The sequence below is a fragment of the Myxine glutinosa genome, chromosome 13 (genome assembly GCF_964187855.1).
Source record: "Myxine glutinosa chromosome 13, kmMyxGlut1.1, whole genome shotgun sequence".
NCBI lineage: Eukaryota > Metazoa > Chordata > Myxini > Myxiniformes > Myxinidae > Myxine > Myxine glutinosa.
Window position 1 is genome coordinate 48,080,102 of NC_136273.1, and position 26,048 is coordinate 48,106,149.

The 26,048-nt window shown below is 47.7% G+C and overlaps 1 protein-coding gene across 2 annotated transcripts in view; it reads right to left on the reverse strand.

Annotated features, from left to right (window-relative positions):
• The window catches only part of GK5 (glycerol kinase 5), a 115,709-nt gene that overhangs the window by 73,219 nt on the left and 16,442 nt on the right, over window positions 1-26,048 (reverse strand). For both annotated transcript variants that reach the window (XM_078767423.1, XM_068134349.2), the window contains exons 2-7: window positions 22,285-22,460; window positions 13,165-13,258; window positions 10,969-11,044; window positions 7,080-7,173; window positions 5,492-5,623; window positions 64-139 (exon numbers count right to left, since the gene is read on the reverse strand). In XM_078767423.1, the coding sequence (XP_078623549.1) occupies window positions 64-139; window positions 5,492-5,623; window positions 7,080-7,173; window positions 10,969-11,044; window positions 13,165-13,258; window positions 22,285-22,460 (648 nt within the window). The remainder of the gene's footprint in view (window positions 1-63; window positions 140-5,491; window positions 5,624-7,079; window positions 7,174-10,968; window positions 11,045-13,164; window positions 13,259-22,284; window positions 22,461-26,048) is intronic.

Genomic DNA, 26,048 nt, shown 5'->3' on the forward strand with positions numbered 1-26,048 from the left:
AGATGAGAATGTGCAAAATAATATGAGAAGGAAAGGAAGGATGAAAGCAAGTTTGCTGCTCACCATTTGTCAGTTTGTACAGTAGCCAAGTGTCAATGCAACCAAAACAACAGTTTCCCTCTCTAACAGCCGTACCTAACTGCACACACAGGGCGAAATACACACAGACAGGTGGAAAGTCTGTTAGCAATAGCGAATGAACCCTCAGCAATAATTGACATATCAGCAGTTAGAGCGGAAACCGAAGGGGCAGGCCACCCAGGGTAGGCCACGCAGCCACAGCATGCCACACCCCAGTGCGACAAGAGGGGCAAAAGCAGGGGTTTTCAACCTTTAGTAATATGTGCACCACTTTTCTCAGTGGCATTGATCGTGTACCAACCAAGATTTTTAAAAAGTGAATTTTTTTTGATAAAAATATATAATCTCAGAACTTGATGAAATAATAAGCGAGATCGTGATTACAAACACATTTTTATTCTCATATAGTTTTGCAGCAAACACGACAACAATTTAAAAAAACTCTTAGAACTGCAGATCACTCGAAAAGGAGTTTCTAAGTCAGAATTCCTATTTCAGAAATGCATCTGTTGCTCTAAGCACGAATTTTCATCTTCATGTGAACACTGGGCCAGTTTATTATCAATCAGATTATCAAAACGAGGACTCGTTTCCGTTCATCTTCGAGTTCAAGTCTTAAAATTTAGATTTCATCACGAAGAGGGATGAGAATCCGTTCTCACACAACCATGTTGATGGAAGCACCATCAGGGAACAAATCTCTTCAAAGATATCCCTGGCTCTAGAATCATTCTGGAGATGAATGAGAGACTTCTGGACAGGATCAGGTAGCTCCATCAGGTCATCAAATCAAAGTAAGTCATGAACTGGTTTTGCATTCAATTCGGAAAGATCAGGGCAATAGGATGCAAACTCTTCATTCAATGCAGCGAGATAGCTTTGAATGAGGATTTTCAAGAACTCTGGCAATCACTCATCAACTCCACATTCACTGATGTCAAACATTTCAAAATCCCCATGTCCAATCTTCCTGTTCCAGAGGAATGGCTCAAGCGGCTACGTTGAGCCAGAAAAAGTATCAGTTGGTAACATTTCCTGCCCATTCAGTGTGTAATAAACTGGGATTCTTCTTTAACCTTGACATGTTTGTTTGCTTTTTTTGTCAAATATAATCTCCTGGACAATATAAAGTAATAACGATTCTATTGTAGCGGCTACCGCTGGGTTTTCACAATCGCCTTGCACCTATCAAGGACGCGGAGCGATCACCATGCCGGGCTCGTCCAGGACGCCCGGGCAGGCCCGCGCTCAACTTGCCAGGCCTCAGTCGGGACGCCCGGGCATGCCCGGGCAGGCTCGCCCTCAACTTGCCAGGCCGCAGCCAGGACGCTGGGCCACGCCCCCTCTCGCCTTTCCTGGGCAAACGCTCCGGGATAATTTGTATATATATTGCTGCCCGATAAACGGGCTTTTCAGAGTGCCTGAGTGTTTGGTTTGATTAAAGCAACTCGGATGAATTCCAGCTTTTTGTCGCGTCCATTCTTCCGATCGACGTGGGAGCCCCAGCTCCTTCATTGGTGACCTACCGACATGGACACGGCAGTCGCCCTTAAACTGCCTACCTTCTGGGAGGCTCACGCGGCGGTTTGGTTCGCACAGGCGGATTCCCTGTTCGCCCTGCGAGGCATCACGGCCGACGACACCCGCTTCCACCATGTGGTAGCAGCGCTCGGTTCGGCCACCGCGGCCCGCGCCCTGAGCCTCCTCGAGAGCCCGCCAGCCGCTGACAAATATGGCGCAATTAAGAAGCTTCTCCTCGACGCTTTCGCCCTCCCATCGGCGGAACGCGCACGGCGCCTGCTCGACCTGCCCGAGCTCGGCGACACGCGCCCTTCCGAGCGAATGGACTACATGCTTTCACTGCTCGGCGAGCACTCTCCGGCATTCCTGTTCCGGGAGCTGTTCCTCCGTCAGCTGCCTAACCCGGTACGCCTCGCCCTGGCAAGCACGACGATCACAGATCCCCGGGCCCTTGCCGGAGAAGCCGACAAGATCTCCGCCGCAGGACAGCGCATCGCAGCGGCGACATGGGACCCACCGCCGTCCGACGCAACACCCATGGCGCCCGAGCACCCGGCACGGTCGACGACCGAACTGCCGACGCAATTGGCGGCCGCTACACCGAGCCGACCACCTCCAGCACGACGACCGGGGCCTCCACCTGACCAAGCGTGGTGTTACTATCATGCCAGGTTCGGACAGAAGGCCCGGACATGCCGGCCCCCGTGCACCTTCGGCAGGCCGGGAAACGGCCGGGCCGGCGTTCATTACCAGCCATGAGCGCCGGCCACACGGGCAACTTACTGTTCATCACGGATAAAGCGTCCGGACGGCGCTTCCTGTGCGACACCGGTGCCCAACTGAGCGTCATACCCGCTTCTGACCAGGACAGGCAATCCGCGGTTTGCGGCCCCTCCTTGGTTGCGGCCAACGGATCGACCATCCGCACCTTCGGCCCGCGCAACGTCACCCTCTGCTTCGGCGGCCAACGCTTTGCTTGGACGTTCGTAACCGCAAACGTGCCCATGGCTCTGCTAGGCGCCGACTTCCTCTGCGCACACGGACTGCTGGTGGACGTCCAACGGCGTCGTGTAATCAACGCCGAAACCTTCAGCTCCCTGGTATGCACATTGAGCAGCTCCGCGCCGACCGAGCTGGCATGCGCCATCCCGGCGGCGAACGAGTTTGCTCGCCTGCTCAAGGAGTTCCCGGCCCTCACGCGGCCGACGTTTTCGGCCGTCGCAGTACGGCATGGGATCGAGCACCACATACCAACCACGGGCCCGCCGGTCTACGCCAGGGCCCGCCGCCTCGACCCAGCCAAGCTCGCCGTGGCGAAGGCCGAATTCGACGCGTTGGAGCACCTCGGCATCGTGCGGCGCTCCGATAGCGCGTGGGCCTCGCCACTGCACATCGTGCCAAAGCCGGGGGGTGGATGGCGCCCGTGTGGCGACTACCGCCATCTCAATGACGCTACCACCCCTGACAGGTACCCGATCCCGCATATCCAAGACTTCTCCGCCCGTCTGGCGGGACGGGTCATTTTTTCGAAAATTGATCTCATACGGGGATATCACCAGGTACCTGTCAGGGCGGCCGACGTCCCTAAAACGGCAGTCATCACGCCGTTCGGCTTATTCGAATTCTTGCGGATGCCGTTTGGTCTCAAGAACGCGGCTCGGGCGTTCCAGCGCTTGATGGACGGCGTGCTGCGTGACCTGCCGTTCCTTTTCGTTTACCTGGACGACATCCTCGTCGCCAGCACGTCCCGGGCCGAGCACCTCCTCCACCTCCGAACACTGTTCGGGCGCCTCAGCGAGCACGGCCTCATCGTCAACCCGGCCAAATGCCACTTCGGCACGACGGCCGTTGATTTTTTGGGCAAGCCACATCACCAAGAACGGGGCCGTGCCGCTGCCAACCAAGGTCGAGGCCATCACCACGTTCCCGCGTCCCCGCACCATAAAGGCCCTGCAGGAATTCCTGGGAATGGTGAATTTTTATCACCGCTTCGTGCCCCGCGCTGCTCAACTCATGCGGCCACTCTACGAAGCCCTCCGGGGCAAGCCGGCCAAGCACGACATCGCCTGGTCCGCAGCAATGGATGCGGCCTTCCAAAGCTCAAAGCGGGCCCTCGACACCACGGTGCAAGCCCTCCGGGCGGCGGACACGGGCCTCCGCCTGGCCGACATCCCCTTCGCGGACACTGTCCTGCTCTGCGACGTCTCCCAAGGCCAGCCTCGCCCCATCGTGCCCGTCACCTGGCAACGCCGCATCTTCGCCTCCCTCCACGGCCTTTCCCACCCGGGCCGGAAAGCTTCCCAGAAGCTGGTGTCGGCGCGATTCGTCTGGCATGGCCTTCGTCGGGACGTCCGCAATTGGACCAGCACTTGCACGGCCTGCCAACGGGCCAAGGTCCACCGACACACCCAGGCCCCGCTGGCACCTTTCACCGTGCCCGAACGACGTTTCGACCACGTCAACGTGGACCTGGTGGGCCCCCTCCCCCCGTCACGGGGGTTCACACACCTGCTCACCATGGTGGACAGGACCACCAGGTGGCCGGAGGCCGTTCCCCTCGTCTCCACCACCACCGCCGACGTGGCGCAGGCTTTCATCGCCACCTGGGTCGCCCGCTTCGGCGCACCGGCGGACATCTCGTCAGACCGCGGACCACAGTTCACCTCCGAGCTGTGGGGCGCGGTCGCCCGCAACCTGGGGGTCAAGCTCCACCGTACTACGGCCTACCACCCCCAAGCAAACGGGTTGTGCGAGCGATTCCACCGCTCCATGAAGGCCGCGCTCATGGCCGGCCTTCAAGACGGCGGTTGGGCCGACCGGCTGCCGTGGGTCCTTTTGGGCCTCCGCACGGCCCCCAAGGAGGACCTCCAAGCATCCACCGCCGAGCTTGTCTATGGCCAGGCGCTACGCGTCCCGGGCGAATTCGTGCCCGACGCTACCAGTCCCTGGTCCGCAGCTCACCAGCGCTCGGACCTCCAGGAGGCCGCCCGACGGTTTGCCCCCGTGCCAACATCCCACCACGGTGACCCCCAGTCCTACGTCCCCCCAGCACTTCGCACAGCGGAGTATGTTTTTGTGCGTCACGACGCACATCGGGGGCCACTCCGGCCGCCGTACGACGGGCCCTTCCGGGTGCTGCGACGGGACGACAAGTCGTTCGTCATCGACATCGGCGGCAGGTCGGACCGGATTGCGGTGGACCGCCTCAAGCCGGCGCACGTGGACGTCGACCACCCACCACGGGTGGCCCTTCCGCCGCGGCGAGGCCGCCCCCCGTCCACGGTGCCCCCCACTCGACCGCCCACCACCACACCGGACCCCCTCCCACGACCCGCCAGGGGTCGCTTCGGCCGGGTCATCAGGACCCCCCTCAAATTGACCCTGCCGGTGCAAGTCGATTCTGGGGGGACGTGTGTAGCGGCTACTGCTGGGTTTTCACAATCGCCTTGCACCTATCAAGGACGCGGAGCGATCACCATGCCGGGCTCGTCCAGGCATGCCCGGGCAGGCTCGCCCTCAACTTGCCAGGCCGCAGCCAGGACGCTGGGCCACGCCCCCTCTCGGCTTTCCTGGGCAAACGCTCCGGGATAATTTGTATATATATATTGCTGCCCGATAAACGGGCTTTTCAGAGTGCCTGAGTGTTTGGTTTGATTAAAGCAACTCGGATGAATTCCAGCTTTTTGTCGCGTCCATTCTTCCGATCGACGTGGGAGCCCCAGCTCCTTCACTATCATCTATTTTCATCATAAGCACAGCAACAATGGCTGTAGTAAAAGTATGCAAACATTCTAAGTATAAAATTCCATATGTACCACCGGGAGGGAACATTTGGGCTCGAGAATTGCGATGACCATGCAGAGTACAGTCGTATCCGAAGCAAACTAACCTGTGGTATGTTCCTCAGCGCCCACACTAGCCTTAAGGTCACGTGCTGCGTGCTGAAGCGCAGAATGCTTGCCGCTTGAAATCTCTGTTGTCGTGAAAATGTGTGAAGAAGCTTGCAGGCACCTTGAAGACACTGAAACACCACAGTTATCATTGAAAGCACAGAAGCCTTGTGTTGGTTTAACGGTTATGGTGGCTGGCTTGAGATCTTTGGATCCCAAGTTTGAACCTCTGTCGTGCCGTTGAAATAACTCCAGTTGGGTTGACTCAGCCTGTCATCCTTCCGAGGTCAGCAAAATGAGCACCAGCTTACTGGTAATAGGGGGCACTGCATCGGTGGCACAGCAGCACCCCCAGAAAATGATGCAGGCAAGCAACCACAGGCCGCATGCAAACCACCACCACATTGATTGTTTTTGTTTTTATGTTTTGCTATGCATTATGTTTTGCACTCTGTCAAAGCGTCTTTGGGCTTCCTGAAAAGCGCTATATAAAATAAATGCATTATTATTATTATTATTGAAAGCACAGGTGGGTGAGCTCATCAAGCAGATTACCCTCGCAAGCAAAAAAACAAACAGCGAAATGCTCTATTTTATGTTGATTCATAAACTGCATAATAAATCCAGATCCCAGAGATTTTGGTGCAGGTGAAGCAAATTATAGAAGGTGCATCACTGTACACCAGAGCATCACACCCACGGCAATTGAGCAATCAGTGCACCACATAATAAAACCATCTTCACCACTCCATCTACAGAGGATGTATGCAGAATTAACATTTACTAGGGCATGCCCGTACTATATCTATATCTAAAATTATATCCCCCCCCGCCCCCTCTATTTACATGAAATGGTTTGGTCCAAAGCGAACGGCTTGCGAGTGGTGACAATCCCCCCCCCCTCTATTTACATGCAATGGTTTGGTCCAAAGCGAACGGCTTCCGGAGTTTGGTAAAGAAATCGCCATCGCGTGCACAAACGCGCAGGAAAGCGAATGAATCGCAAATTCGTTTTTATTAGTTGTAAAACATAGTTTAACGCCAACATAGTTTGCAAACGTGAAATAAATGAATACGCTCTCAAATGTGCCATCCGAGGCAGAGTGTGCCCGCCACGTTCGGCACACGCGATCGTTCGCTGCTCTCTGATTGGTTGAATCGTTTTTTGGACATAGCTCGGTAAGTAATTGTCCGATTAATATGAAACCTTGAAAAGGCACATCCTCGGGTCCCCAGCAATATACCTGGCAAGTTAAAAGTATATCGGACCCGTGGTTGTCGAGAAACAGCGGTCACAGACAAACAAACGTACAGACAGACAGAGATTACTGGAATTATAGATAGATTATAGCTACAAGGCTTTGTATATGCCACATGAAAATGAGTGGAAGCAGAGGGTAGCTGGCACTCTTTTACATGGCAATGGAAGTTTCCACAGCTCACAGTTCTTCATTACCAATCATAGTTATAAAAATAATGGAATCAATAATTAAACAAGCAGTGTGTCTGACACATGACAATTACTATATATCATCACAGTTGAGCCATTATTTATGCTTCATGCACATAAATAACATGGAAGCATACCCTGAAGCTGAATGAGCGGTTCCAGTCTTTGACAAGGTGTGAAGCACGAAGGTCTTGCCAGCCCAATAAGTTGTGGAATGGCTTTCCGGTCTCACTACAAAATAAGGACAATCCATGGTAAGTCTCAATACAAAATAAGGTATTTCAAAAAAGTGGATCTGGGATGAATTAACAGAGGTAGAAAAGATCAAGGTTTTGGATGGGGGAAGATAAGAGATGGTGGTGAACAGCTGTTTTAAAGACCTGGAGGGAGGAGTGGGACTGAAGAGTGTGGGTGTTTGTTTCAGAGACAGGAGAAAAGAGGAATGAAAGAGTGAAGGTGAGCAGAGAGTCTTGATTTTGGCAGTTTCACCAGAAGAGGGTTGCTGGCAGATCTTGTGCGACCTGAAGGAATATTTGGGGGACTGAGCACAGAGAGAGCTAGGCCGGAGAGGAGTCTGTAGAAGACAGAAAGCCCACCAACCTGCCTGCGGTGAGTAAGTGAAAGGCCCTCAGAGTCAGCTTCATCGCGGGAGATTCCAATGATTCTGAAAGCTTTGTTTCAACAGCGTGAAGCAGAGCTAGGTGTGAGGCAGGAGCACCGGCCCAGAGGGGGGAACAGTATTCCATTGAGCTGCGGATGAAAGCCTTGTATGTGGTGAGGAGCTCAGGTGTGCCAAGGAAGGACTTCGCATGACGGAGGATGCCCAGTCGGCGCTTGGCTTTGGAGGCCAGCTTGGAAATGTGGTTTTCACAGGAAAGATCATGGCATATAGTGAGACCCAAAAGCTTGAGTGACAGAACTTCTTGGAGAGGATTGTTGAGAAAGTAGATGGGAGGGTTGTCTAGACAGTCTTTTCGGAGAGACATAGTAAGGGTGTGAGATTTGTCAGGATTGAAAGGCATGTCCACTTGTTTGATCAGACTTTGATTTTGTCTAGGTCTGCAGAGAGTGAGGAAGCTGCTGCCTGCCGATCTGAGGGATGAGGTATGGAGCGGCAGAGAGTGGAGTCATCATCAAAGAGATAGAGAGGATTTCCAGTCGGAAAGATCATTGATGAAGACCAGAAAAAGCACATGGCCCAGAACACTGCCTTGGGGAGATGAGAGCATTCCATTCAGGGCCACACGTTGACTGCGACTGGTAAGGAAGTCCGCAAGTCATGCGTGGAGGTTTCCATGGATACCATGAGAGGAGAGGTTGGTGAGCAGGGCGGGGTGCCAGACCATATCAAAGGCATGTGACATATCAAGGGAGACAGCTATGATTTCCTGTTTGGCATTGAGGACCTCCATCCATTGTTGAGACAGCAGAAGCAGCATGTCCAGAGTACAATGACCTGGTCTGAATCCAAATTGATGATCAGAGATCAAGCCATTGGAGAAGAAGGAGGATTTGATATCCAAAGCAATGATGGATTCTATGACTTTGCTGATGATTGGGAGCAGTCTGATTGGTCTGTAGTTGCGAGGATCTGTTTTTGCACCTTTCTTATGCAAAGCGGTGATGTTGGCTCAAACTCAAAGAACTCAAAGCTGATGACAGATGACCTTGAGCAAAAGAGAGGGTGAAGAGAACAGAGAGAAGGTGTGAAAGAGCGGCAGAACAGGATTTTAGGACCCATGGGCCGATGCCGTCTGGTCCAGTTGCAGAATCAGAGTCGAGGTTTGACAGACACTTCACCTTGTCAGGAGAGAAGGACACCAAGTCCAGGAGCAGCTGGGTTCGACTGGGTAAGATGGGTACAGAGAGAGAGGAGTTTGGGACACAAGATTTTGAGGCAAACATAGAGTTGAGGCATTCAGCTTTTTCACGTGCGGAGTCAGCTGTGTAGCCGTTTGAGGTAAGGGAGGGGATGGAAGGGGAACAAACACCAGAAACAGATTTGACCAGATGCCACCAGGATTTGGAGGAGGGAGACAGATTTGAGAGTTTAGTCTTGAGAGTGGAGAGATATTGTTTCCTGGCTCTCCTGAGGGCAGATACACTTGTTCTGAGCTTTGTGAAAGGAATGGAGATTGGTCTTGTTGGATTTGGATTTGCCTTCCATGAAGAGAAGGCAAGTTGTTTCAGGGCAGCTGCTTCACCACAAGCTTCTGTGTACCATGGATGGGAGGAAGGGTATGACAACTGAAGACGAGATGGGATAAATCTGTGCATGAGAGAGAGCAGTTTACTTTGGAAGAATTCCCAGGAAGAGTTTGTGTCAGAGGCAGAGATGGGAGACTAATCCAGATGATTTATGGCTGCTTGAAGACCGCGCCAGTCAGCCTGAGTGAAATGCCAGACTCGTCGACGCTTAGGAGGCTCTCTGAGAACGCCCAGAGAGATGTCCACTTTAACAAGCAAATTATCAGAAGAAGAACAACCGATTGGAGCAGAAGAGCAGCAGACATTTGCAGGGAAGTTTGTCATAACAAAGTCAAGAAGAGAAGATGCTCCGTTGACCGAGATACGGGTCGAGAAATTGACATTGTGTCAGTCCCAATGAGTCGCAGAAGTCCTTTGCCGAGATGCCATGGCTGGTGTGAGAGATACCCACACCCAGCCAGCTGGCATGATTATCGTTGAAGTCACCACAGATGAGGAAGAGAGAGTTGGGATGAGTGGATAGACGTTGTTCCATGTTGTCAGACAGCAAGATGTAAATGGAGTCATCACTGTTTGTTTGACGGTACAGAACACATATGAACGAAAGGTGGGAGCGGAGAGGAAGCCATAGCCGTAGGTACTCCTGGGGGTGGGGTGGAGAGAGGGCAGTGCAAGGAGAGTGAGGAAGAGAGTTTTTGATAAAGATAGCAACCTAACCATCAGGACAAGGCTCAGGTCTGTCATACCGCAGGAGGAAGTAACCAGGGAGAGATATTAAGGAATCTTAGACATCTTAAAAAAAAAAGAATTAATGCATTCTTTTTTTCTTACATTTGAAACTCATGATTTCTTCTTAAATACATTTTTGGCTCAATCATAAACAGTGATAATTATGGAAAGTTGATTCACAAATTTGGATAATCTTTTGACGGGTACTATGGTGATGATGGAATCGATGCAGGAATAAATGGGGCCAAACGGCAATTTCATTCAGTTCAGTATCTCATTTTAACCACAGTGAACTGTCACGGTGAATGAACAGCCATAGTACATCACCAATGCAAAAAAAAGAAAAACAAGTACAGATACAAAGTACACCACCAAAAAATAAATATCCTCCAGGGCGGTATCGCCGGGAAGCCTTCGGCGCCGGACAATACCACCGTGCAGCACAAAAAGGCGGTATTGGGAGGGAGAGGTGTACAATAATTGATTAATTGCATAATTAAAATCAATAAATAATAATCGTAAAATAATTTCTTTATCAATTGGCTACTAGAACACCTAAACCACCACCGTTTCATCCAAATCTGTAGCTCTTTTTTTTATTTAAATTAAGCCATTAATCAAATAATTAAATAAATAATCGATTAATTGATTCATCAATAAATCAAAAATACCATTTACAGCCAAATCACTTGGTCATTGTCAGCTTCCTAACTCAAAAGGTGCCTAAGATATTGCCAAGATGAGAAAGGAAATAAATAAGTACTTCATTAATCTAAAATAATTAAGTAACTAATCAATTAATCAAAAAACAAAAAATACAGTTTTTGCCAAAGCACTTGCTCACTATTGTGCCCAAATTTCAGATTCCTAGCTGAACGGCTAGCTGAGATATTGCCCGGACAAACAAACAAGAAAGAAAGAAACTAAACAATCGGAGTGAAAACCGAGTACTCCCTTTCAGCATGCGTCATTGCCGGGCCCCCTTCGATGCCCGGCAATGACGTCATGCAGCATCTGGAGATGGCATAGGAAAGGAGCGGTGTACAACATTTAATTGCTGTAGGGACTTTTAAGAGGGTTCCAAATTACCGGTGCCAAGTACAAAACGTTGCTCTCTGCGTGGATATTCCAAGTGCTACGATCTCCGAAGGTTTGGCACCAGAGTCTGTAAAGTAAATAAAAACACAAACAGCACTAATTACACCAACCCAAACACCTCATTTTACCATAACCCATCATCCTGTAAAGCAACATCACAAATCCATTTTAAATCTGCACATTCTCACAGTAACAGATTAACCACTTGGTAGTTAGTGGGCATTGTCTCAGGCGAAGTTGTTTCATTAGATCTCCAACTATTAAACATTATAGTTACTGTTGTGATGAAAATTTAATGTATGGAGAACTTCAGACCTTTGTTAAATTAACACGTGCCTATAATCCTAAAATTGTGTGATGAACAGAACCATCCATCAAGAGTAATACCTCCATAAAGAGATCCACATGACCTGTGGCCACATTTTAAAACTAGAACGGCACTCAGTGGAGCGCATACCTCCGCCAGGCTGAACAGTTTATGTTTTGTATCCCACTGATAGGCCGGATCTGGATTCAGAACTAAACCAAAATCGAATCGGATTTAACAGACAAACAAACAGGGGTGAAAACATAACCTCCTTCCACTTTCGGTGGTGGAGGTAACGAGCAAAAACACCAGGACTTGCATTTGGGGATGCTTTACATTTACAAAACTCATACAAGCAAACTTTTCAGGACAAATTACACTTTAGCTTTTGTTCGTATTGAAAGAGATGCAGCAATAAATTGTTATGGACTCAAGAGACTCATTATTCATCTTCCTGGGCCCACCATCCACTAACACGACCACAACAGCAACATCATCATCACTGCCATCATTGGGGATTCTCACCTTTACAGATCCTAAGATCTTTGCACATCTACACTTTGGTTTTATTTGCTTGTACCGCATATGTAGCATCTCCTGCAAATTATCGTTAGCTAAAAAGGTCTTTCTGATCATTGGGAATCCATTCGAACAACACAGCCAAAGTGACATCATCTGCTTTTTATTTTTAAGATACAAATTTGAGGCTCATGGAAGAGTGAGGCAACAGGGGCTAAAAAGGTAACAAACTTAGTGGGCCTGCATGCAACCCTCACTCTCTTAACAGCAAAAAACATCATTAGTATGGGCATTCTACACAACATATTACACACTTGTTGTTAAAGTTGAACATACAATCTAGTCCTTATATCAGCTTCCTGCTTTTTGTCCTAATGCCCCTCATCGTTAAATGCATCGCTTGTTTGTCTATCTTCATCTACCTCTGCACTACTGTTGGCATTTCCCCTTCCTCCTGCTGTTCCCTTTGTTATGTTGTGTCCTGATCTGTTCTGTGTCCTAGCTCTTCCACGAGCAGAGACCATGTGTAATAAAAAAAACAAAAAAACAAAATAAAACAAATCAGCTTCCTGCTTTTTGTCCTCGTATCAGCTTCCTGCATTTTGTCCTAGTATCAGTTTCATGCTTTTTGTCCTTGCATCAGCTTTCTACTTTTTGCCCTTGTATCATCTTCTTCCTTTTTTTTTTTTTTTTTTTGCAAGCCTGGTGTTGGCTTAGCGGTTAGGGTGCTGGCTTGGGATCCTTTGGATCCTGGGTTCGAATCCCGGTCGATCGCTGAATTAACGCCAGGGGGTTGACTCAGCCTGTCATCCTTCTGAGGTCGGCAAATTGAGTACCAGCTTGCTGGGATGAATGATCACGGTGTGTACCCCGATTTAGAATAGGTACACCGTATCCCTGCGCATCGTAAGAGCATGACCAAGGGTTGGCGTCAGGAAGGGCATCCGGCCATAAAAACATTGCCTCAAACAGGGAACCATGAGCTCATGGGGCCCGCAAGGCTAACCCCTGCTCTAGCGGGGAAAATGGCCTTAAAACGATCATTCATTCATCATCTTCTTCCTTTTTGTCGTTGTATCAGCTTCTTCCTTTTTGTCCTCGTGTCAGCTTCTTCCTTTTTGTCCTTGTATCAGCTTCCTGCTTTTTGTCCTCGTGTCAGCTTCTTCCTTTTTGTCCTTGTATCAGCTTCCTGCTTTTTGTCATGAAAGGGGCATGGCTTCACGATCCCAACTGAGACTTGGTAAGAGGTATAGCTTATTTTGGTGCCGATTCTAACCCACCAATGATATGAACAAATGACCTATATACCCATGTTGCCATCATGTCAGAGTCATACGGTTCATATAAACTATAAAGCATACCATGTACAGCAGCTTGCGCTACCTTCACAAACTGCTCATACAGGGCTTCAGGTTCAAGTTCCACCCAGCCAGGCTGAGGGTACAGCAACGCAGTCTGCACTCGTGGAAACACACAAAACAAACCCTAACTTATCTCACATACCTTATGATTATATACGAGCAAAGGCACCCAGCATTGCAGGGCAACACAAAGTTGCTTCGTGACAGGAATATGACAAGAGGAGAGGGGGAAAGAGAGAGGAGGGGGAAAGAGAGAGGATGGGGAAAGAGAGAGGATGGGGAAAGAGAGAGGAGGGGGAAAGAGAGGTGGGTGAAAGAGAGAGGTGGGTGAAAGAGAGAGGTGGGTGAAAGAGAGAGGTGGGTGAAAGAGAGAGGTGGGTGAAAGAGAGAGGAGGGGGAAAGAGAGAGGAGGGGGAAAGAGAGAGGAGGGGGAAAGAGAGAGGATGGGGAAAGAGAGAGGAGGGGGAAAGAGAGAGGAGGGGGAAAGAGAGAGGAGGGGGAAAGAGAGAGGAGGGGGAAAGAGAGAGGAGGGGGAAAGAGAGAGGAGAGGGAAAGAGAGAGGAGAGGGAAAGAGAGAGGAGAGGGAAAGAGAGAGGAGGGGGAAAGAGAGAGGAGGGGGAAAGAGAGAGGAGGGGGAAAGAGAGAGGAGGGGGAAAGAGAGAGGAGGGGGAAAGAGAGAGGAGGGGGAAAGAGAGAGGAGGGGGAAAGAGAGGAGTAGAGAGAGGATGGGAGGGAGGATGGAAAGGGGAAGGGAGAGGGGTAAGGGTGGTTGAGGGGGTGGGGGGAGGGTGAGTGAGGTGGGGGTAAAGAGGAATATATATGCATATATAAATACATGTAAAACTATTATAAAAAGGATCATCCAAGTCGGTGAAATAACTTAACATAAAAGTAAGATAAGGGTGAAAAATAAACCGTTTTAAAAGAAACACGATCGCCGTTTTGGGCATAACCCTTGGTCAAAACAACGAAGGAACCAAAACATCTGATGCAATATATTGAAGCGCGGTGCTACGCGCGCGACTTGCTACCAAGGAGGAAGCGGACAACGCGGTTAAACAAAAGTGTCTTTATTGACAAGAGGTCACTGTAGCACTGGTGCGCTCCGGGCTGCGCGCCCGGTGTATATCCTGAGGCCACGCCTACCCCTCGGGCGTGGCCGCCGCCCACTTGGTGCGCGGAATGATGTCACCACGCCAGTGGGCTTTCGTGTCCGCCACAATATAGTCAATAGATGACGTAATTATAAACAAGTGCGTGAATAAATTAATCAAGTGTTGGAATAAAGAAAAGTCCAGAATGTAACATGAATTCCGAGGAGGGTGTATAGTACCAAGCTGAAAGATGACTTTCTCCTCCAAGAGCTTTCGATCGCTTTCTATCTTGCAAACTGCTGTACATTGGTGAAACCAAATGACGTTTGGCTGACAGCGTGGCTGAACATTTAAGATCTATACGTTTAAACCACTGAACTATAACACTACGTGGAACGGACAGTCTGCGAACACACACACAAAAGGCCCATAGGCAGTGAGTTTTACATGAAGCCACGGGATCGCAATGCATTATGGGATTTAGTCACGCAAAAAGCGTATTGCTTTTGTATCGCTGTGATTGAACGACGTACACATCTTGCAAGATTTATATAGAGATTTCTTTCATAATTGCACATTTGTTCTTAGTTGTTTCACTTCGGTGACATGATACTAGAGTAAAACAGAATGCCATCCTGTTCTGCAATCAACTGCACGAATCGAGATGTTCGTGAAAATCGCGAGAAAGGGTTGACATTTCACAGGTAAGGAAACGCCAATTTACAGGCAGTGTAGTCCCAACCATATATTTTGGTGTTTGTTGTGTGGAGAATGGTAATCAAAGAAGGAGAGATGTGACAAGTTTAACATGAAATCACACCATTTTCTGGTGTACAAAACAATATTGATGTCCGTAGTTTTGTCTGAGAAAGAATTAAAATTCAAGAACAAAAAAAATGTATACCAAGTTTCATTTCATTCGACAAAACAATAATGGAACAGTTGAACTTGCTGTCGGGCTGTCTGGCGTTGCGACTGAATAACATTGGTGTACGTGCTGTGTCATTAACGTGCGATGGGCCATCCTGCCATATTGCAATGATGAAGGTACTAGGAGCAAACGTGAACATCAATGGAATGGATCCTTCATTTCCACACCCAGCTGACCCTTCCGTGCGCGTATATGTGATACTTGACGTCTGCCATATGCTGAAACTACTTCGCAATTCATTTGCAGATGGTGGGATTTTTAGAACGCAGGATGGTCAAAGTGTGAAATGGACATACATTGAAGAGCTTCACAAACTTCAAGGATCTGAAGGACTCCGACTTGGGAACAAGGTAAAAAATGCCCACATTCAGTGGAGAACGCAGAAAATGAAAGTGAACCTGGCAGCACAAATATTCAGTGCCAGTGTTGCTGATGCTCTGCAATATTGCGAAGAAAAACTTCAACTTCCACAATTCCAGGGCTGCAGTGCAACTATAGAGTTTCTTCGGCATGTTGATTCAGCCTTCGATGCTTTAAACAGCAGAAATCCGTTTGGAAGGGGGCTGAAAGCACCATTGAAAGGGGACAACCATGCATCCATTCAACAACGATTGCATGATGCTGAAGTCTTCCTTCTCGGTCTCAAAGATGGATCTGGTAGGAAAATGTGTGAAGGACCAAGAAAGACTGGTTTTGTTGGCTTCGTTGTTAGCATCAGAAGCATTTTAAACATGTATCAAGAACTTGTCGCACCAACCGATGCCCCACTCAAATACCTACTAACGTATAAATTCTCTCAGGATCACATTGAATTGTTCTTTTCCGCCCTCAGAGCACGTGGAGGATTCAACAACAACCCCACTGCAAGACAGTTCAAAGCTGCATACAAACGCCTGTTGATGAGACATCACATAAAAAATGGCACTGGGAACTGTATTCTTCGTGATGACACAGCCATTCTTCACAATGAGAGCGTCAATGATGTCACAACTATGAACATTACTCGAAAGTATGATCTCATTCCCAGACAACCCAGCAAGACAGATCATGACTACAGTGACATGCCACATATTGAGCCCTTATCAGAATATAAGGATGCGGCTGTCAACTACATCAGTGGATACATTGTGAAATCTCTTAGGCTGCATATGGACTGTATGGAATGTGCCAATGCAATGTCATCTTCTGATGGCAATGCTCATGACTTTGTCACCATGAAAGATCGCGGGAGGCTGCAGAGGCCATCAGCTAGCGTAGTATCTGTATGTAGAGAAACAGAGAAATGTTTCCAGCGACTTCTAAGAATAACTCAAGGAAAGCTTCCTCAAGGCCGTGGAGTGACATCTGCTATCTCTTCCTCAGTTCTGGAGAACACAAGCCACATGAACTTATTTCCTCAGTTGCACCGTCACCAGTTTGATACTACAATTGACAACAACCACATTCACAGCCTGATCAAGAAAATTGCATCACGGTATGGACAGATCAAGCTCTACCACTTAGGAAGGGTAAAAACAGATGCTGCTACTGGGCCCAAAGTAAGGAAGCTCCTAGCCAAAACAATTTTGTTTCGTCATCAGTAGACATGGACTTTATATTATGTAGAAAATGATAATAAATTGGATTTTTTTTTTTATTAGCATACAACATCCAGATATTTCAAAGACATGTATGATCTTAATGATAGTGAAAATTATTGTCACTGGTAATTTTTTTAATAGTATGAAGCTTTGACACTTGACTGTGTACAGTAATTTGCCTTGTTATTTGTATAACTACAGTTGAAAGTTCTTGCCTCACTCTCATCAGCTCATTTCTGAAATGCAACATATTTGTTACTGTATACACTGTACAGAAAATGTTCATGTACCTATCATGGACATTTATGCATGTTTACTCACTATTATATCTATGTATGTGTACATGTATGAAGTATATGATGCAATTTAAGCGCTTTGTTGTGCTACACTTCCTTTAATTTTTTTTGACATGTTTATTGTAATTTGCTTTGTGTGTGAATTATGGACAGTATGCCACAAAATTACCTAAACTCGACCTTGATAGCCATGTTTTGCCTTGTATTTTGTGCAAGTACAGTGTACATTACAGTATTAGTCATGTGTGTAACATTGATAATCATGGATTCAATATTTTTAGTACGTTCTTGCGATGAAAATAATGGCAAAATTTATCTTGGAAAACTTACACCTACCCACAAAGGCTATGGGGGCATTCATTTTTCTGGGTGCATACGATAGGGGGCGCCATACATGTCGGTGGCTTCAGCGGATCACGGGCACCGTCCGTTCCACGTAGTGTTATAGTTCAGTGGTTTAAACACAACAGGTCGGCCAGCAGCAGCACATTTTAACCTTGCTAATCATACCAAGGAAAATTTCCAGGTGTGTTATTAAGGTGTGCTCCAATGATTTGGATCGTGCTCCACCCTCGAGGAATTCATGTTACATTCTGGGCTTTTCCTTATTCCAACACTTGATTATAATTACATAATCTATTCACTACATATTGCATCAGATGTTTTGGTTCTTTAGTTTTTTTGACAAAGGGTTATGCCCGAAACGCCGATTGTGAACATGGTCATAGCCAGTAAAGCACAAGGTCTCTGTCAACTCTGGAGAAGTTTGAGTGAAAGCAACACTAAGGAAATACAAGCTTAACAAACCATCAAATGATAATTCAATGACAATCTCGAAAGAGAGACATGTCTGAAACTGGCAAAGATTGGACTGGTTGATGTTTCCATCTGAGCATCCAGCTCATGATTCTGGGATCGAATGAATGAATATGAATGAATGAATGAATGAATCCCAGGTTCAAATTTGGTATGCTCTATTGGTTTGACTATTGTCTAATATGTCTTTGTTCTTGATATAAAAATGCATTGATGTCTCTCAATGTCCTTGTTCTGAATGCGATTTATATACAAACTCTTCATTGAGCCTTGGACTGTATTTTTAATAATTTACTGTAAAAATTATGAAAAGTTTTAATACTGTGAAATATTTTTAAACAATGGTGGTTGCATAACAGCCATAAGGTCCACATCTATATATACTGAAACGCAAAAGAAACTTACCAGCTTTGAAACCTTTAAATATCAACAATAACACTGCGTGTAGTAAATGTGTGAACTTATTTGTGGACAATAGTGTCCTCGCTGTCAGACAAAACGGTCACGGATGGTCACTTGAACCTTCAATGGTCACTTCATAGCACAGCTGTTGAACAGCCGTTTTGACTGTCAGTGATTAGCCAAGGGGTACGGGATGATTTTAATGAGCTGCACGTGATGTCTTGATATTGGCTTTAAAAATGCCAGTGCAAAATGGGCATTTTGACCGAAAGATTTGACCATTTTGACCAACTTAAAAAAGACCGAAAACACAAAAGAAACTTACCATCTTTGAAACCTTTAAATCTCAACAATAACACTGCGTATAGTAAATGTGTGAATTTATTTGTGGACAATAGTGTCGTCACTGTCAGACAAAACGGTCACGGATGGTCACTTGAACCTTCAATGGTCACTTCATAGCACAGCTGTTGAACAGCCGTTTTGACTGTCAGTGATTAGCCAAGGGGTACGGGATGATTTTAATGAGCTGCACGTGATGTCTTGATATTGGCTTTAAAAAGGCCAGTACAAAATGGGCATTTTGACCGAAAAATTTGACCATTTTGACCATTTTGACCAACTTCAAAAAGGCTGAAAACGCAAAAGAAACTTACCACTTGTTTGAAATGTAATAAAATTGTAACAGTTCAAAATAAAACAAACCAACAATTGCTAATTGAAACATTGGCATTTTATTGATGACATGTCAAGTTTTTGACCAAGATACACCATCTCATCAGTTTGTTCTGCAGTACAGAACAGCACAGGGTGCAATGTCAGTCCCCTTTCAATAGCGTGTATGGCCACCATTGTTTTGGATACAGGCAGTGCATCGTCGGCGTATACTGCCTACCAGTCTTTGGATGGATTGCTGCTGGATTCTGTCCCACTCAGTCCTCAATGTCTGAAGCAGCTCTGCCCGTGTCCTGGCCCTGCCAACTACGCGTCTCCCAAGCTCATCCCACAGGTGCTCTATGGGATTCAGGTCAGGGGAGAGCGCAGGCCACTGCATGGTGTTGATGTTCTCGCCTTGGAGAAATGCAGTGGTAAAGCGAGCAGCATGGGGACGAGCGTTGTCATGCTGAAAGGTTCTCAGTTCTGGGTGGTCTAGCAGGAATGGCAGCAGATGAGGTCGCAGGATGTTATCCACATACCGCTGGGCGTTAAGATTCCCATCCACAACCACCAGTGGCGTCCTGTACCGGCCTGATATGGCGGCCCACACCATCACACTTGGGCCACCCCACCTATTAGCTTGACGCACGCAACAATCGGCATATCGCTCGCCAGTTCTTCTCCAGACACGCTCACGCCCATCAGGACTGTCCACACAGAACCTTGACTCATCGCTGAAAGCGACCTCGTTCCACTGCGCCAAGGTCCACCGCTGATGCTGCTGGCACCATCTCTGATGGTTGCGGCGATGGGCAACCGTCATCACGGGGCCTCTGTATGGTCTTCTGGCAGTCAGACCATAGTCATGCAGTCGTCTTCGTGCAGTATCATTGGACCACCGTGGGTTTGCACGCCCCGGAGTTTCTGCCGCAGTGCGGGATGCTGGACGGAATTGATCCCGCAGGTGACTTCGGACCATCTGCCTGTCCTGCCTTGCAGTGGTGACTCTTGGCCTCCCTGATCGAGGTCTGTCATCTGCAGAGTTGTGAAGGGTGTCTCTGTCCACCAGAGCCGATATCGTCTGGTGTGAACAGCCAAGGCGACATGCCACCTCACGGTAGCTCAGTCCGCCTTGCAGCATGCCCAGGGCACGCTGCCGTTGATCCCTTGACAATCATGGCATGTTGATTGAAATGCCCATTTTGCACTGGCCTTTGTAAAGCCAATATCAAGACATCACCTGCAGCTCATTAAAATCATCCCGTACCCCATGGCTAATCATTGACAGTCAAAACGGCTGTTCAACAGCTGTGCTATGAAGTGACCATTGAAGGTTCAAGTGACTATCCGTGACCGTTTTGTCTGACAGTGACGACACTATTGTCCACAAATAAGTTCGCACATTTACTATACGCAGTGTTATTGTTGATATTTAAAGGTTTCAAAGGTGGTAAGTTTCTTTTGTGTTTTCGGTCTTTTTGAAGTTGGTCAAAATGGTCAAATTTTTTGGTCAAAATGCCCATTTTGCACTGGCCTTTTTAAAGCCCATATCAAGACATCACGTGCAGCTCATTAAAATCATCCCGTACCCCTTGGCTAATCACTGACAGTCAAAACGGCTGTTCAACAGCTGTGCTATGAAGTGACCATTGAAGGTTCAAGTGACCATCCGTGACCATTTTGTCTGACAGTGAGGACACTATTGTCCACAAATAAGTTCACACATTTACTACACGCAGTGTTATTGTTGATATTTAAAGGTTTCAAAGGTGGTAAGTTTCTTTTGCATTTCAGTATATATAAAACACTGTGTGTGTGTGTGTGTGTGTGTGTGTGTGTGTGTGTGTGTGTGTGTGTGTGTGTGTGTGTGTGTGTGTGTGTGTGTGTGTGTGTGCAATGTTACCGATAGACTCCGAAACGGAGAGGCTCACGTGCTTGATATTTGGCATAGACATGGCCATTGAGCCTGGGACGAACATGGCCGAGACCATATTTGACGAGATCCATATTTTTTATTCATATTTACCTCAGCGCATTTCAGCAAAGTACCCGCTAATCTCAGCCGGTGCCAGAGCAGCTCGCTGATTCGCTCAGAGCGATCACGTGATGTTCCATCCCCGCCGCTAGACGGATTCGCTCAGAGCGATCACGTGATGTTCCATCCCGTCACGTCACACGTTTGCACGTAATTCAGGGCGAAAAGCGATTGCGATTTTTGACCTTTATGCGATCGTGTTTTGTGTCGATTTTGTGCGATATGAATTAAATTTTAATTCATATTTCGTGTTTACGAATCCAAATAGAAGGATTTCCCCTTTCCCCTTTCGAATACGAATTCATCTTTTAAATTTTAATTAATTAATGTCTTTGAAACAGCTCTGAAACGTCTTTCCACAACCCTTCCGTAACCGATTGGAGCAGTTTATTGCCGCACAAAATGGCATTTTAACAGTTGTCTGGCTTTTAAAATCTGGGACACGTTCAAAACAAACGAAATCCGCGAAGCGAGTTGGTCGAGTCGTGCTGACCAAGATGGCGACACGGCGGCTTCAGTTTTCACGGAGTATGAGCGTTATATATATATTTTCAATTCAGTGCGCCCGACTCACTCACGTACTTGATTTGTGGCATAGACATGACCATTGGGCCTTCACGGTGTAATTTGTGCGAGGCTTTTGTCCGAGTGAGCTTGAGTCGAGAGGGCGAATGTACTAGTTGGGAATGTACGGGTCTCCCTTCCCCCACCCGGCAACGCCGGTACTGGAGGGCGTGGGTCACAGGATCGGTGAATCTCCAAAATTCCGCTTCGTGCTCTTGCGAAGATGCAGGACGATGTCGCGATTGTTGTGCTGCTCTCCGACCATGAGAACTGCAACGTTATTGTTGACTGCCCCTCCCCTTCCCTCCCACCCTTCTCCCCTCCCCCTCCCTTTCCCCCCTCCCATCCCTCACCCTCCCCATCCCCCCTTCCCTCACCCTCCCCATCCCCCCTCTCATCCCTCATCCTCCCCATCCCCCCTCTTCTCCCCTCTCCCCCTCCCCCCTCCCATCCCCCCTCTTCTCCCCTCTCCCCCTCCCCCTCTTCTCCCCTCCCCCCTCTTCTCCCCTCCCCCCCGTTCCCCTTCCCTCCCCTCCCCCCTCCCCGCCCCTCCCCCGCCCGGCAATGCCGGGTACTTCTGCTAGTTTACAATAAAGCAAGAGTCCATGCCAACATAAACGCATGCCTTTAAAAGTGTTACTGGTGAAAAACTAAAAGCTATGTGAGGCGACCCGTGACAAAGGCCAATATCACTACACAAAGTGCAGAGAATTTAATGATTGTCGTTCACAAATCAATATTCTACCTTCTCAATTGCCGAGCCCACGATCTCTGCCTGCTTTCCATAAACATGGCCTTGGATGGTCGTTGTCCCAACATCCACAGCCAACACGTAACCGGCAGCAGCTGGCTCGGAATCCTTCGCATGCCCGAATCCTTTGGTATCGCCGTCCGGCCGAGCCTCCAGGGTGGTACCGTGATCTGTGGAACAACGAATCACTTAGAACGTTGACATGACAAAGAACAATTGGCACACTCAATGGAGTACAGCTGTCTAACATATGGCCTGGTGCCCCTGCTATACAGTTTACACCTTCCTGTCCAAAATACTACAAAATTCAAAGCTCTCAACATTACTGATATTGTGCACAAGGCAAACGGGCTGTTACTTTCTCAATGCAGACAGAGACCACTGGATAATGTTTTCCATTGCATTAATTATTTTGCTCCCACTGTTCTGTTCTCACCCCTCGAAATTGTTCTTATAACCCTCTCCGAGCTTCTTATTCTTTGGACATGGCTGCTGGTTGCATCATTGGTGGGAGCACAGCTATGTCACTGATGCAATGTTCCTAATAAGTTAGCAAAGGTGTTTTTGGAAATTATGATAATAATAAAGTTTCAAATTTATCGGTTAAGCGGTTTCAGAGAAGAATATTTTTTACGTTTTCGCACGGTGAACAAGTGCGAGGATTGCTTTGCAATACATGTCCCCTACCAAGTTTCAATTCAATATCAGCAAACGCATCCCTTTATTTTGGTGCTACATAACGACGCGTTCCGTGCTGAAAATAATAAAACAAATAACCCGATGTACATACATCAAGCAAAAGCATGTGCAAGGCTTATGTGCATATATATATATGTAATGCTTGTGGTTATATACCTAGGATCATTCCAATTGCAATGGGCCATGGACTAACACCCAGGCCTAAGATCTGAGGCCTGACGATCTGTGCTTCTTCATGGAATGGCAGCCCATTGTTTTAATTGGGGTGGAGTCAGGGCAGCTGTCCATCCATCCAATGGGTGCAAAGTAGTGGGGTGGAGTCACGGCAGCTGAAAACTGAGCCATGGATGACATGTGATATTTCCTAAGTCCGTAAAGGGCACAACTGTGATTCTGTGAAAAATTGACGAAGCGCCTTGAAACTTGAACTTATCATAACAAAGCCATGTACCAAGTTTCAATTGAATATGTTAAAGGGTATGGGAAAAAGTCTGTAAAACCACAGAACAAATTTCAAGGTGGGACGGACAGACGGACGGAGAGCAAACCTACAGTCCCTTCCGGTGAAACCGGTAAGTGACAAATAATAATAATCTCACCAATTTAAATAAGGTACGATGCCAAGATGGCTTGGTCCCAGAATAACTACAATGATGAGCGATGCCGTCGGCTTCCAAGCAGTCCAAATCTGCCACCTCCATGGAGTCCCATTCATCTGTTTTCTGGGAAATTGGAACCCAAATCCATTGTCAGCTTGGGACAAAAATACATAAATTGTGATTTTTTTGTGTCCCATTCAGTATGAATTTCAGTGTTTGTGATTCCGTTATTCGACCAATAGCGAGCGTCCAGGGTTTTTGAACAGAAGCTTCAAACTCACACTTTAATACTGCTTCGAGGTACTTTAGGTGTTTTCCAAATTTCAAATTTTCAGTAGTACTGGAGAAAAAGATAGTTTTACATTTGGGACAAAATCCAATATGGCCAGCAATACAGGACATCATACTAAAATACGCCATTTGTGTCTGTCTGATGAATTTTTGACACCAATACATTCTGTCGTTACTTATCCAATCTCAAGCAAACTTGACAGGACGACGAAGGTTTACACAATGAAGGTTGTAGCACATTTATTTGCCCCCCACCCCAAAGGGGCTTTCTCCCCCCCCCGAGTGAGTCTGCCCGCCATTGCCGTGTCAATGGGGTTGCACGTTGAGGTGTATATAAATGTTAAATTATCTTTATCGTGGCGTATTTCCAAAGAAGCTTTATCGTGGCGTTTTTCCTAAGACGCTTTTAATAACAAAATGAATGATAATCGCATATGATAATGATAATCGCATATAACATATTGTTGCGAATATGGAATTTGGCCTCCATATCCGCTTGTAAATATTCCCCTATTTCCCCAATACTCCCCAACTATCCCCAATCCCCCATCCCCCATTCCCTAGTCCCATTGTCTGTAAACAACACTCTGTAGAACCGACCTTCCCCTTTTTCCCCCATTAAATGTCATGCCCAGGTCCACCGCATCTCACGTAGACAACTATAGGACATCTTGCTAGTTATTCTTAGTCGATGTCAGTTAAGGACTCGTTTCCATTAATTCTGACTCTTCGTTGCACCAGAATGTGATTATATGTGATAACACCACCTGAAAAACATCGCCCGTCTCCGTCCATCCCTCTCCTCTGTGGCTGCAGAAACCCTCATCCACGCCTTCATCACTTCCCGTCTGGACTACTGCAATAGCCTCCTTTATGGTTCACCCTCAACAATCACCAATAAACTCCAATACATTCAGAACTCCGCTGCCCGTCTACTCACCCATTCCCGGACCCGTGACCACATCACCCCCGTCCTTTACAAGCTTCACTGGCTCCCCATCTCCCAGAGAATCCAGTACAAAATCCTCCTCTTGACCTACAAAGCCCTCCATAACCTGGCCCCATCCTACCTGGCTGACCTCCTCTCCAGACACACTCCCACCCGCAACCTCCGCTCTGCTGGTACCAACCTCCTGACCCCCCCCATCCGGACCAAATTTAGATCCTGGGGGGACAGGGCCTTCTCCATCGCTGCTCCCACCCTCTGGAACTCGCTACCTCACACCATCAGAGACTCCTCCTCACTCACCACATTCAAAACATCACTCAAGACCCACCTGTTCAACACTGCATTCAACATTTAACCCACAGCATCTAACCCCTGACTATCTCCTCTCCTTCTCCCTCCTTTGTGCTTTGAATATTTCCCTATTGATTCTTCTTTTTTTGCAATTGTCTTTATGTTTTGCTATGCGTTATGTTTTGCACTCTGTCAAAGCGTCTTTGGGCTTCCTGAAAAGCGCTATATAAAATAAATGCATTATTATTATTATTATTATTATATGGCACCAGTAGTGAGTTTAGGACCTTTCCCATACCTCCTCCCGTCTTCTTCCCCAAACAACAACAACAACTACAACTACAACTACAACTACAACAACAATTACTACAACCACGGCGCGCGGGGGGAGTGTGCGTCCTCCCACCAGCTCGGTTAGCCGCCATGACCATGCGCTCCACGGGGTTACCACGAAGGGGCTGGCTGTCAGCTCCTCGTCAAGGGCGGAGCCTGGTAAACCCCCCGCACGCACCCAATGAGAAGCAACGTGCCGATTCCACGAGGCGGAGCTAACGAGCCGAGGGCGTGTCACTCCCCGCCGGATATACGAAGCGACTCACCGGATGTGAGGTCAGATGCGCCCCCAGCTTGAGACGACAAGACGCCACCTCGAGCGCTGTGAAACCTCCTGCATCTACTGGACCGTACAGTACCCTGTCCTTGAGCCAAGAGTGCACCTTGAGCCATCGATTCTGCCTTTCCTGGCCATCAATCCCCGTGTGAGTCAGCCTTTTGTCCCGTTTATCTGTCGTCTGTTGGGGTTAATATAAGAGTGTGTCTAAGTGCTTGTCTTTCTATGCTGTACCTCTCGTCCCTGTAATCTGACCTTCCGCCCTAATATAATCTCCTCCGGAGGTCTTGAGAACCGTATCCCTGGTGTCGCGTCATTT